At 44.1% G+C, this 12,392-nt stretch overlaps 1 pseudogene and 2 gene segments (V, D, J or C); 2 read left to right on the top strand and 1 right to left on the bottom strand.

Annotated features, from left to right (window-relative positions):
* The first annotated feature begins 132 nt into the window (after positions 1-132).
* Positions 133-624, top strand: LOC134459510 (immunoglobulin heavy variable 2-26-like). The segment is given in 2 exon segments: positions 133-200; positions 305-624. Coding segments are annotated over 2 exon segments (366 nt in total).
* Positions 625-1,916: 1,292 nt separating this feature from the next.
* LOC134459499 (Ig heavy chain V region 5A-like) lies at positions 1,917-2,443 on the top strand. The segment is given in 2 exon segments: positions 1,917-1,965; positions 2,133-2,443. Coding segments are annotated over 2 exon segments (360 nt in total).
* A 6,242-nt stretch (positions 2,444-8,685) lies between these two features.
* On the bottom strand, positions 8,686-12,145 carry LOC134468807 (uncharacterized; annotated as a pseudogene).
* Positions 12,146-12,392: the final 247 nt, after the last annotated feature.

The raw sequence follows: 12,392 nt of genomic DNA, 5'->3' as shown, positions 1-12,392 counted from the left end.
ATTTTCAACTGTCAAGACGGCCCTTGAAGGCCTTCTGACCTGTGCCTCCAGGGTGCTTCCTGTAGGCAAATGAACATCACTCCTCCTCTTGCTCCTCCTCTGTCCTGAATGACAATATCAGGAGCAGTGCAGCGATTCAGGACCAGATCACACCATGATGCTGACACATCTGCTAGGCCTACTGCTAATAGCAGCACACAGTGAGTCCTCAAAGACACAAGATATAACAAGATATGGGGTTCACATTACAAACATTATCTGTCACAAAGTAATTTGGTTTCAAATGTTAATTCTCCTTTTCCAGGTGTGAGGAGTGATGTTGTTCTTACTCAGCCGAGCTCCATGGTGACCCAGCCTGGGCAGACTCTACGCCTCTCCTGTAATGTGGCTGGATATTCACTGACTAGTACCGATTACCGCACTAGTTGGATAAGGCAGCCTGCAGGGAAAGCACTGGAGTGGATAGGGCACATTTGCTATGTTGGGAACACAGCTTACAGTGATAAACTGAAAAACAAGTTCAGCATCTCCAGAGACACCTCCAGCAGCACAGTGACTCTACAGGGCCAGAATATGCAGCCTGAGGACACAGCTGTGTATTACTGTGCCCGAGAGTCACACTGATACAAACATGCTGCCTCCCCATACAAAAACCTCCCATCACCCAATGATTGCAATCAGAGTTATATAAGCTGACTTTAAGTAAAGTTTGTTGACAAACAAACACAAATAGCCCTACAGTGTACAAAACCTGATAAAGTCTAACTCATGCACAAGGGGCAAATGCAAAAAGAAAGCCGGACACATTTTTGTAATAACAAAAGAATGGTTTAAAAAATAATGATTTGAGCCTATACAATATATAATACATTATATATAATACATTAATGTAACATTAAACACAGCTGCATGAACATAAACAGGAGAATAGACTATTCTTTAGGTATGAAAGTATTTTGTAGTGCTTTAGGATTGCTTTAGTGTACATTATTATTCCCATTATGCTCAGAGAGTAAATAATGAAAGTGTATTGCAGACATACAAGTGTGAATAATGCTTCTCATACACCTTTTTAAAATTGGCCTACACACTGCCAAATAAGCTGCCAATCAAGTCAAATGCAATGTTGTTCAAATGTAAAGTAGGCCTAATTCAAAGACTCAACCAATACATCATGGACAGTTCATGTAAAACAGTAGGCCTATTTCCAGACTGTAAGTGCTCTTGTTGTTGTCATTGTCTGAATATTAGTGATTGTGTCTTTGGGATCCTACGGTATGCACTATAGGCCTACACTAAGTACAACAACAGCTGCATGATAACTTAAAAGTTTGATAAAGGAAGGATGTTCTGATATGCTGTGATACGTTTCTATTAGGGTTTTCACACCTGGTGCCTTTTAAGTGAACCAAACTCGGTCCTCTTTAAATGGACCAAAAAGCGAAACGACAGTTCATATTGTGAGTGTATTACAAAAAGAACTGGCTGATCTTTCTGGTCCTGGTAGGGTAGGCTTTTATGGTGTGTCACTCTTCTTTTTTATCACACTCTGTCCTCATTAAGTTATTACACCTAGTCACAAGTGTAACTTTCCAGAACTCATATGCGAACCGAACTGAGACTAGATCTACCAAGGTCTCAGTACGGTTCGCTTCCGAGGGGTCTGGGTACGCTTTGGAGCCTTCACATATGCGGCAAAAACGCTGAGTCACTACTCTTAGTTCGCTTAAGCGACTGAAAGGGACCAGATGTGAAAATGCTGTATGATGTAATAAGATCCTGGATTGTCTGCCTTGAAACCCTTCAACTTCCTCATATAAGCAGCCTGGAAGTAACTACAGATCTTTAGCAGTTCCTGAGTGGTGAAGAAGACAGTAGAGCAGCTCAACTCTCTTCACTTCATCTCCTGCTGCATCATGATTCCCACACCTCTTCTGTTGTTACTGCTGCTGCCAGCTACCACCTGTGAGTGAAATAAACTTTTATTTTTTTGGTCATCATCATAATATTTCATGTTTTTCTAATTTGACTGAATATTGGTTTTGATTATGTGCCTCACAATTAAATTCTTCATAGTCTAAACATCTATACTTTTCAAAACGATGGCTGACTAATTTGAGTGCTTTTCACAGGTGTTAATGGCATTGAGCTCATCCAGCCCAGTGCAGTTGTTGTGAAACCAGGGGAGTCCTTCTCCATCTCCTGTAAGATATCTGGGTTCTCAACAAGTCACTGTTACAACTGGATACGGCAGCCTGTGGGGAAGGTTCTGGAGTGGGTTGGCTATGTGTGTGGCAGTGGAAGTAGTGGAACCAAGGACTCCCTAAAAGGCAAGATCAGCTTCAGAGCAGAGGCATCCTCTACTACAGTGTTTTTGCAAGGCCAACACTTCCAGGCGGAGGACACAGCTGTGTATTATTGCACTCGAAAGCCCACAGCATGACAAACACGCTGCTTCCCCATACAAAAACCTCCTGTCAGCCGTCAGCTATCAGAAAATACATATTCCATATATAATCCTGTTCATTCAACGATTCATATATGCTTTACACCCCCAACTAAGTTGCTTATATTCCTTGTGGTTATACCCTGCTGTGATATCATATATTTAAAACAAAACTGGCAAGAAGAATTTAAAAATCAGTTCAGTATTTTTCTACAAAGCCAAATACAACAGTGTTGTACAAAATCATTACTTGTAGTTGTGTTCCTTCAGAAACAGTTTATTCAATGAACTCCAATCACACAACAACAATGCCAAACACTTCAATAATTTATTTGAGGTGGAAATGCAAATACGTGGCCAACAACAAAAAAAGCGATACGAATTTGAGCTTATAATATCAAGTGGCTCTGCGGTGCAGAATGCAGAATGTTCTGATAAACCTAATCAATATGAGGTGAATATGTCAAGCACCTTTCTTCATCAGACTAGAAGTGACATGTGATATGTCTTTAGGATCAGCCAATTTGATTTAAAAATGCACGCACACACAAACACAAACAAACAAACAAACACACACACACACACACACACACACAAACAGACACACACACACACACACACTGCATTGATCAGCAGGCAAATCCTGCAGCTGTGAATAGAATAGAATAGAATAGAATAGAATAGAATAGAATAGAATAAAATTAGTGGTGGGCCGTTATCGGCGTTAACGTGCTGCGATAATGTGAGACTCTTGTCGCGCGATAAAGAAAATATTGCACGTTAATCTATTCTCAAAATATAGCTTTGGAGTTTGGGTATGCACGTCACCATAGCGTTTAATTGACAGACGCTTTTAGACTGCAGTCCAGTCGCTTCTCCTCTCTCCACCCGTTGTTTCAGCAGACCTACTAAATATGAAGTGTTTGCATGCTGAAAACATTCATCCCTCTGCCGTGGTAGTTGTTGTTTGAGTGTTTTTTCATAAGTGGTAGACTAAAGAGACGTTATTGTTTGAGGTGAATCATAGGGAGACATTATTGTGTGTGAGTAGCTACCAGCCCGACATAGCCTACATTTCCTCACGCATTGCATGGAATACATAAACAACTTCCAGAAATCTTGCCTGTGCTATAATTGCAAAACATTCCGTGTGCTAGTCCTATGCATTTTGAAGATTGTCAAACTGAAACTGTCAATATCTACTCTCGCTGAATGTTTGTGTTGCAATCGCGCACATTTGCGATTCAGTGAGATATTCTCATGTCCGACGGTAATAAACATCGCGGTTGTCGCGCTGGACTTTTTTTTTTTTGCAAACTGAATCCATGTCGAGTTGTAACTCATCTGGCATTCTAACTCTGAGAACAACTGTCAAATCGCCGTGTGCCAGTGCTGTAGGTTCTAGATAGGCATATCCAGTAGCCTGGCTCCGTTGAGGGCTGTTGTGCCTACTACGCGCAGAGCTCCTCCCTCTCTTTAAGGAGCCGCTGCTCCTTTTAACAGTCAGTGGCAGATTCTCTCCCTCTCTCTCTCTGCCCATTAGAAATGCTGAATTGTTGAGGTAATATTGTTTAAATAGCCTAAATGTTTGATAGATTTATCTGTATTTGCCTCTACAGCTTATAGTGCTGTTCATTTTGAAATTTCAGTAGCCTATCTTAAACTGTAAATGCTTCCTAACATATCGGACACACTTTACACATATTGCTGTGATTTTTCCATCTCCAAGTATCAACATGACCATTTTTTGAAGATGAGATGCATTTTGGAAAAAAAGATGAGCTCTGGTCTAATGCGCCATCTGTCTTAAGAAACCCCAAGATTTTTTTCGGCATTATTTTGCTAGCGTGCCTATTCTGAATGAGCCATTTTGATTTAGATTAATCTAGATTAATCTAGATTAATTTCATAATTACAGTGAGATTAATCTAGATTAAAAAAATTAATCTATGCCCACCCCTAAATAAAATATTAATGAATAGAATATAAATGAATAGAATAGAATAGAATAGAAATGAATAGAATAGAATAGAATAGAATAGAATAGAATAGAATAGAACAGAATAGAAATGAGTAGATTAGAAATGAATAGAATAAAATAGAATAGAATAAAATAGAATAGAATGGAATATAATAGCAATTATTGTCATTGTACATAGTAGTACCATTAAAATACTCCCTTCAAGGTGCACTCACATAAGTATAAAGAGTATAAAATATAAATAAAGGAGGTCTAGAAAATGACAAAGACCTCCTTTATTTAGGCTATATGTTATACTCTTAATACTTATGTGAGTGCACCTTCAAGGCAGTCTTTTAATGGCACTACTATGTACAATGACAATACTGGCTATTCTATTCTATTCTATTCTATTCTATTCTGTTGTATTACATTCTACTCTGTTCTATTCTATTCTATTCTATTCTATTCTATTGAGATATAGAGCAGAAAGACAGACAACATGAAACAGCAAACTCGATTCAAGTGTGCAGTTATGCATGTGCAAGTTATATGCGAATACGCCACCCTCTGTCTGTCTACCACCCCCGCCCTTGGTTATATTTGCTCCACTGATTCGGCTCATCAATAGTGAACTCACAGCACAACAAAATCAGAAATGTGGCTGATACTCTTAATAGCAGCAAGTTCAAATGGTAAGTGTATGCACATCCAAAGAAGCATATTTCTGTGAGGCATAGTCCTCTACCTGCACTAAGTCCTCTAATTTTCTCTTGATTCCAGCTGTCCATGGTCAGTCTCTGACCTCCTCTGGTCCTGTGGTGAAGTCACCAGGAGAGTCAGTCACACTGTCCTGCACTGTGTCTGATTTTAACATCAATGGCTACTACATGCACTGGATCAGACAGAAACCAGGACAGGGACTGGAGTGGATTGGATACATTGATTATGGCACAAGCACAGGATTTTCCCAGTCTCTCTAGGGCCAGTTCTCCATCTCTCAGAGCTCCAACACACTGAACTTACAAGAGAAAAGGCTGAAAGTTGAGGACACGGCTGTTTATTACTGTGCTCGACAGGCACAGTCACACATAAGGCCACAAACCCGTACAAAAACATATCACTGTGATAACTGACAGATGCAATTAAACATCAGAGGTCATTCTCCCTGCAGTATTTCTTTATGTCTGCAGAGGGCAGTCTAGTTCAATCTATCAGCTTTTATTCATCCACAACGAGCCAGTGGGTTGTGGAAATGTCAATCATAAAGTAAACCAGATCGCAGTTGAGCTTTGTTGAGACACACCACATTTCATGGAACATGCAAATCAAAAACCTTCTTTGCAATGGTTTAATACTGTATATATCTCCACGCTCTGCTATAACAACTGTTCTATACATAGAGAGGGACACAGCCACAGTATCAGCAATGAATTTCCTATTTTGTTTGATTCTCCTTGTTGTCATTTTGACAGGTAACTATTGTAACTATTTGAATGAAAGACATTCTGAAATGTGGAAAATAAAGACAGTACAATATAATTCATCTTGAGGCCTACATTACAGACCAAGTTTTCAACATTTGCTTTTATTATGATTAATCCGGTTTAGTCCCATTGCATAATGTTAATTTCAGATGATAGCCTAATACGTTCAGCATGTAAACCCTTTGTATTTACGACAAAGAGTAATTTCTTCAACCCCTAAAAAATATATTATAATAATATTATACCCTTACAATTTAGGTTTTTTTGGACAAAATTTCACAAGATTTAGAACTATAATGACACAGTAGTAGGCTATGTCTGTTCAGAGTATGTGTACCTTGTGTCTGGTTCTCACAGCATGCACAATATGCAATAAATACACAAATGCATAGCCTACATGTATCCTGCAACAAGCATATCCCCAGCCTAAATTCATGTCACTGTCTCTGCCTCTCCTGTCTCTTCATAATTGCTTCCATTATTATCATTATACATATTGCAATGTGATTTAAAGTCTTTCATAGCCTAAGTATAAAGAGTGCAGAATAAGCTATAATGTACAGGTCTACTAATAGAAAATGACAAAAAATACTTTGAAGAACAAACTCAAGTAGACAGACAGACAACATGAAACAGACTAGTACGCATCATGATTCATATGCAAATAATGCCCTCCCCCCGTGGCTATATATACTATAATCACTCCACTGGATCTGCTCACAGATAGGGGACTCACAGCACAACAAAATCAGAAATGTTTCTAATAATCTTAATAGCAGCAAGTTCAAATGGTAGGTATGTGCACATCCAAATTAGCATATTTCTGTGAAGCGTACGCTTTGAGTCCTCCACAGCATCTACATTCATTTTGTCTTATTTCCAGCTGTCTATGGTCAGTCTCTGACCTCCTCTGGTCCTGTGGTGAAGACACCAGGAGAGTCAGTCACACTGTCCTGCACTGTGTCTGGCATTAACATGGGCAGCTACAACATGCACTGGATCAGACAGAAACCAGGAAAGGGACTGGAGTGGATTGGTTGGACTGATACCGGCACTGGAACGGCATTTGCCCAGTCTCTCCAGGGCCAATTCTCCATCTCCAAAAGCTCCAACACACTGAACTTACAAGTGAAGAGCCTGAAAGTTGAGGACACGGCTGTTTATTACTGTGCTCGACAGGCACAGTCACACATGAGACCACAGAGCCGTACAAAAACATCTCACACTATACTGACAGATGTCATTAAACATCTCTGAGGCCATTCTCATTGCATTATCTCTTTAGGTCTGCAGAGGGTATCTAATTCAATCTATCAGCTACTTTTTATTCATCCACAATGAGCCAGCAGGTTGTGGAAATGTCAACCATAAATAAACCTGATGACAAGATTAGGTTGTGTTATGTGCATGTGTCTCAACAATAATACAAAAAACAACTTCAGCTTAAACTTTTTATGTTAAGTATTGCGAGAAAAATTGAGCATGTTGTAATGTTTGCTTTGAATTTGCTGAAAAGAAGAAAACACACACACAAACACACACACATACGCACTGTCAATGCATAAACCTCCAGAAGAAGACTAACACGCTATAGTTGAGTAAATACCTTTAGTAAATTGTGCAGGAACTGGGACAGTTAATCACATTTGTTTTATTCACTGAGTATCATGTAGTGGCACTTGGTACAGACACAGTCACTGTTGAAATATTAATTGTGTAACTTGTGCTGCCTCCGGGTCAGGATACTATTGTAAAAGATGATTAATCTAAATAGCGTTTTTTGGGCGAATGAACAAAGAAAAAATCTGAAGAGTGCTCTCTTTCACTTCCTTCATTCATTCATGTTTTATGTGGGATTCAGCACCCAATTAAGAACTGTTACAATATGTAGGTGATAGTGTGAGAACGCGTCCTCTCCACTTTTTAAATTGTAAATGAGAAATATATAAGGGAAACAAAATCAGTTGAACTCTGTTGACACAGAACATTTCATGGCACTTGACTCCTCCCATGACCACATACATGAACCAGATGCAAATCAAAAACCTTCTTTGCAATGGGTTAATATATACCCCCACACTCTACAACAACTGCTCTACATAGAGAGGGACAGCCACAGCCACAGCATCAGCGATGAATTTCTTAGTTTGTGTGATTCTCCCTGTTGTCATTTTGACAGGTAACTAGGCTACTGTAACTATTTGCCTCAAACGAAGAAGAGTCTTTTGTTCATTTATTTGTGTTTGTTAGTGTGATTGTGGTGTATAAATGTATTACATGTTTGTTGCAGCTGGTGAGGCACAGACACTGTCAGAATCCCCATCAGCACTGGTTCAGCCTGGAGGATCTCATAAACTGGTCTGCACATACTCTGGGATAAGTGATGACAGTGCTCAAATGTCATGGGTTAGGCAACCTCTAGGAAAAGGCCTGGAATGGGTGGCATATATATCGGCACCAACTGGATTAGACAAGTACTACTCCAAATCTGTGGAGGGACGGTTCACAATCTCCAGAGACAGCAGTGTGGACCAAGTGTATCTGCAGATGAACAGTATGAAGGCTGAAGACACGGCTGTCTATTACTGTGCCCGCACACACACAGTGACACAAAACATTAGAGAGCTGCACAAAAACCCTGTAAAGGGGAACTGCGCCATAACCACCTGCTCTTTATATATTTGAACAGCCAACTGAAATGATGAAAATAAAGACTACAATATAATTCATCTCATCCACATGCAATATTTTTTTTCATAATTACAATATACCAGTTCTTGAATACACCACTAGGTGCTACTTGGACACATCGTCAGTGATGAACCTGCGATCACTGGGTGTTTCGGGTCTTTAATCATCAAACACCCTCACCAGGCGACCCAGCCGGGGGTGATCAGCCCCCGACTTGTGTCCAAGTGGCCCGCTACTCCAAGGATCCCCCCTCCTGATCCATAGCCATCTAGAGGCTTTCTCCGCTGCCTCTGTGCTACTCCTGATGGCTTTTCTGCACAGCTGACCCTTCACTCCAAGGAGCTTCAAGGTGCGGGGAAGTGACTGGCCAGCAAAACCCCTGCACCCCACCTCGACTGGTTCACAGCAGGCTTTCCAGCCCCTGCTCCGACACTCAGCTACCAACTCTGCGTATTTCGCCCTCTTGCGTTCGTTGGCCTCCTCCACTCTGTCTTCCCAGGGGACGGTAAGTTCCACCAGGACCACTTGCTTTGTTGACTCCGATGTTAATACCATGTCAGGGCGGAGTGAAGTGGAAAAGATGTGCTCTGGGAACTTAAGCTGTCTCCCCAGGTCGACTTTGAGTTCCCAGTCCCGTGCTGTGGTGAGAAGCCCTCCAGAGGAACCTGGCTGATGTTGTGCCTGCTCGCCAGCTCTGACAAAGGTGATGGACTTCTTGGAGGGGGGCTGGTATCTGCAGTTGGTTATTGCAGTGCTGAGCGTATCTGCCAGAGCCCTGAGGACCTGGTCTTGACGCCAGCGATACCGCCCATCCCCCAAGGCCTTCGGGCAGCAGCTGAGGATGTGCTCCAGTGTGGCTCTCCTCGCGCACAGCTGGCATGCCGCAGTGTCTGCTATACCCCAGCGCTGTAGATTGGTTGGGCTTGGAAGAACGTCATAAACGGATTGGATGAGGAACTTGAGGTGCTGGGGTTCTAGTCTCCAGAGCTCTGGCCAGGTGATTTTACGCTGTTCGGCGTGCTCCCACCTCGTCCAGGCACCTTGTTGGTACATGGCCACCATCTTGATCCGCCGGTCTTCCTCCACTTCTGCTCGGATCTCATCCTGCACCATTTGCCGTTTCTCCTTTCTTCCAGCTTTGTCATAGCGAGGTTTGGGGAAGCTACCAAGCCCGGCCCGACCCACTGCTGTGTTGCCCACTAGGATGTTGTGCTGCAGCCGTGCCTCTGCTCTGTCAATGGCTTCCTGGGCCTTCCACTTCCTCCCAGTTTTTACTTGGATTCCTGCGGTGGCAACTTTCTTGTCAGAGGAGTCCCTGTACATCATCAGCTCCCTGGAGCGTGTGACCATGAACTCCTCCGACAAGCCGCTGATGGGAAGCTGCAGCATGGTGGAATGGCTATACAACACAATGCTGCTGAGGGATCTAGGGAGCCCCAGCCACCTGTGCAGAAACTGGCTGATGGTTCTTTCCAGAGTCTCCACATTGACATGGGCACCTCATACACAAGCAAGGGCCAAAGGAGTCTTGGCAGGACTCCGTGTTGGTAAATCCAGGTCTTGTATTTTCCTGGCAACCCCGACTTGTCTATGGCTGTGAGCCACACAGTCAGGTCAGCCTTGGTTTGCTTGAGTGCATCGGAGTCCCTCAAGGAGCTGTTAAAGACCTTGCCCAGGCTCTTCACGGGTTTGTCCGTCACTGATGGAATTGAGGTTTCTCCTATTGCAAAGCGAAACCGGTCGGCCACCTTGCCTTTCTTCAAGACCAGCGACCTGGACTTGGCAGGCTTGAAGCTCATCCTTGCCCAAGAGATGAGCCGCTCAAGTCCCTGCAGTAGCCATCTACAACCAGGCACAGATGTTGTGGTGACTGTGAGGTCGTCCATAAATGCTCTTATTGGGGGTTGCCGCGTTCCGGATTTTGACAGAGGGCCTCTGCATTCCACCTCAGCCGACTTCACGATCATGTTCATCGCCAAGGAGAAGAGTGGCACCGAGATAGTGCAGCCTGTAATAATACCCTTCTCCAGGCGTTGCCAGGCAGATGTTGACGATCCCGATGTTACCCTCAACTGGAAGTTGTTATAGTAGTCCAGGATGAGGTTGGTGATGGCTAGTGGCACATGATGTCTTGTCAGCGCTGTTTCCACGAGTTTGTGGGGGATGGATCCATAGGCGTTTGTTAAGTCCAGCCATAGTGTTGCCAAATCTCCTCTGCTTGCCTTTGCCTCCCGGATGAGCTGCGAGACCACACCGGTGTGCTCTAGGCATCCTGGAACGCCTGGGACTCCACCCTTCTGTACTGAGGTGTCTATGTAACCGTTCTTCAAGAGGAAGTCTGTTAGCCGGAGGGACACAATCTTGAAGAAGATCTTCCCTTCGACGCAGAGCAGCGAGATGATGCGGAATTGGTCGATGTTACTAGCATCCTCCTCTTTTGGGATCCAGACTCCCTCTGCAGCACGCCACTGGGCGGCAACCTTTTTCCTGCGCCAGATCACTTTTAAGATCCTCCAGAGTCTCACAAGCAGCCTGGGACACTGCTTGTACACTCTGTATGGGACCTTGCTGGGGCCAGGGGAGGAGCTTGATCTTGCGGCCTTCACTGCATCTTTGACCTCTTTCAGGGTAGGCTCTGCGGTGTTGAACTGCACCACAGGTTCTGGCGGTTTTACCAGGAACTCGCAGGGGCCTAGGTCTTGCTCCCTTAAAGGATCGCTGAAGGTGGTTCTGAGGTGGTGGTTAATATCCTCTACAGGACACGTCAGGTTGCCACTCTTCTTTTGCCCCAGTAGACGCTTAGTGAAGCTGAAGGGATTGGTGATAAATGCCTTCCGCTTCTTGGCCCTCTCCTTCCCCTTCCTCCTGTGCCATTCAGCTCGCCTGAGTGTGATTAGCTTGCTCCTCAAGATCTGCCTGAGTTCGGACAAGGCGCCTCTCTCCTCCTCGTTTGCTGCCCTGAACTGGCGCTTCAAGGTCTTCAGCTCCTGCCTCAGTTGGCTGATCTTGAATTCTCGCCGGTTGGGTCTCGATGCTTCCCTTCTCGCAGGCTTCTCAGACACACCAAAGCGCTCAGCGCCCATCGATGTTATCAAGGTGCACATAGCCTGGAGCTTGTGGTCCACATCGCCCTTCACCGTCTCCATGATCTTGTCTAGGTCCATGTCCAGGTGAAGCCACTCCTTGTTGTTTGCGGCAGGCCACTTGACCCGGCGGTGTTCTGGTGTTCCACCCTGCGGGAGGACTGGTGCAGCTTGGAGGTTCCGGACACTGTGGGGTGACTCCGGGCCTGGCTCCTCCTCCGTCTGACCAGGGTTTGTGACAAGCACTTTGTCTGTAGTGCTAGCCACTGCTCCTGTGCGTTGCTTCACTCTTCCTCCCTTCAGGCAGGCCATCTTGGTCTGATGGATTTTCAGACCTGTCGGGTTTTTGCAAACCTTGCCGCAGATGCAGACTGTGCTCATTGTCGATTGTCCGTTTGCCAGGGTCAGTGCCGGTAAATCCGTCCGATTGGGATTCTCATCCTCCCCCCCTCTCGGGAATCCCTGGGGGTATGGTTCAGTAGGGTTCATCGTAGCTTGATTGGATGCTCCTTCACAGAAGCTGCAGTTCGGGGTGCTAGCCCTTTTGCCCCGGTTGCTGTCTTCCTGTGCTGCCAACTGTCTCTCCAGTCGTCATCCATGGCCTGTTCATGGTCGTCATCCAGTCTTTCCAGATGGTCACTGCAAAGGCCAGACATGTCAGTTCTTGAATACACCACTAGGTGCTACTTGGACACATCGTCAGTGCCATATAATATTACAAACCC

The sequence above is a fragment of the Engraulis encrasicolus genome, chromosome 2, assembly GCF_034702125.1.
Source record: "Engraulis encrasicolus isolate BLACKSEA-1 chromosome 2, IST_EnEncr_1.0, whole genome shotgun sequence".
Classification (NCBI taxonomy): Eukaryota; Metazoa; Chordata; class Actinopteri; order Clupeiformes; family Engraulidae; genus Engraulis; species Engraulis encrasicolus.
Note: the sequence above shows the minus strand (reverse complement) of the source record. Positions and strands in the feature narration are given on the sequence as shown.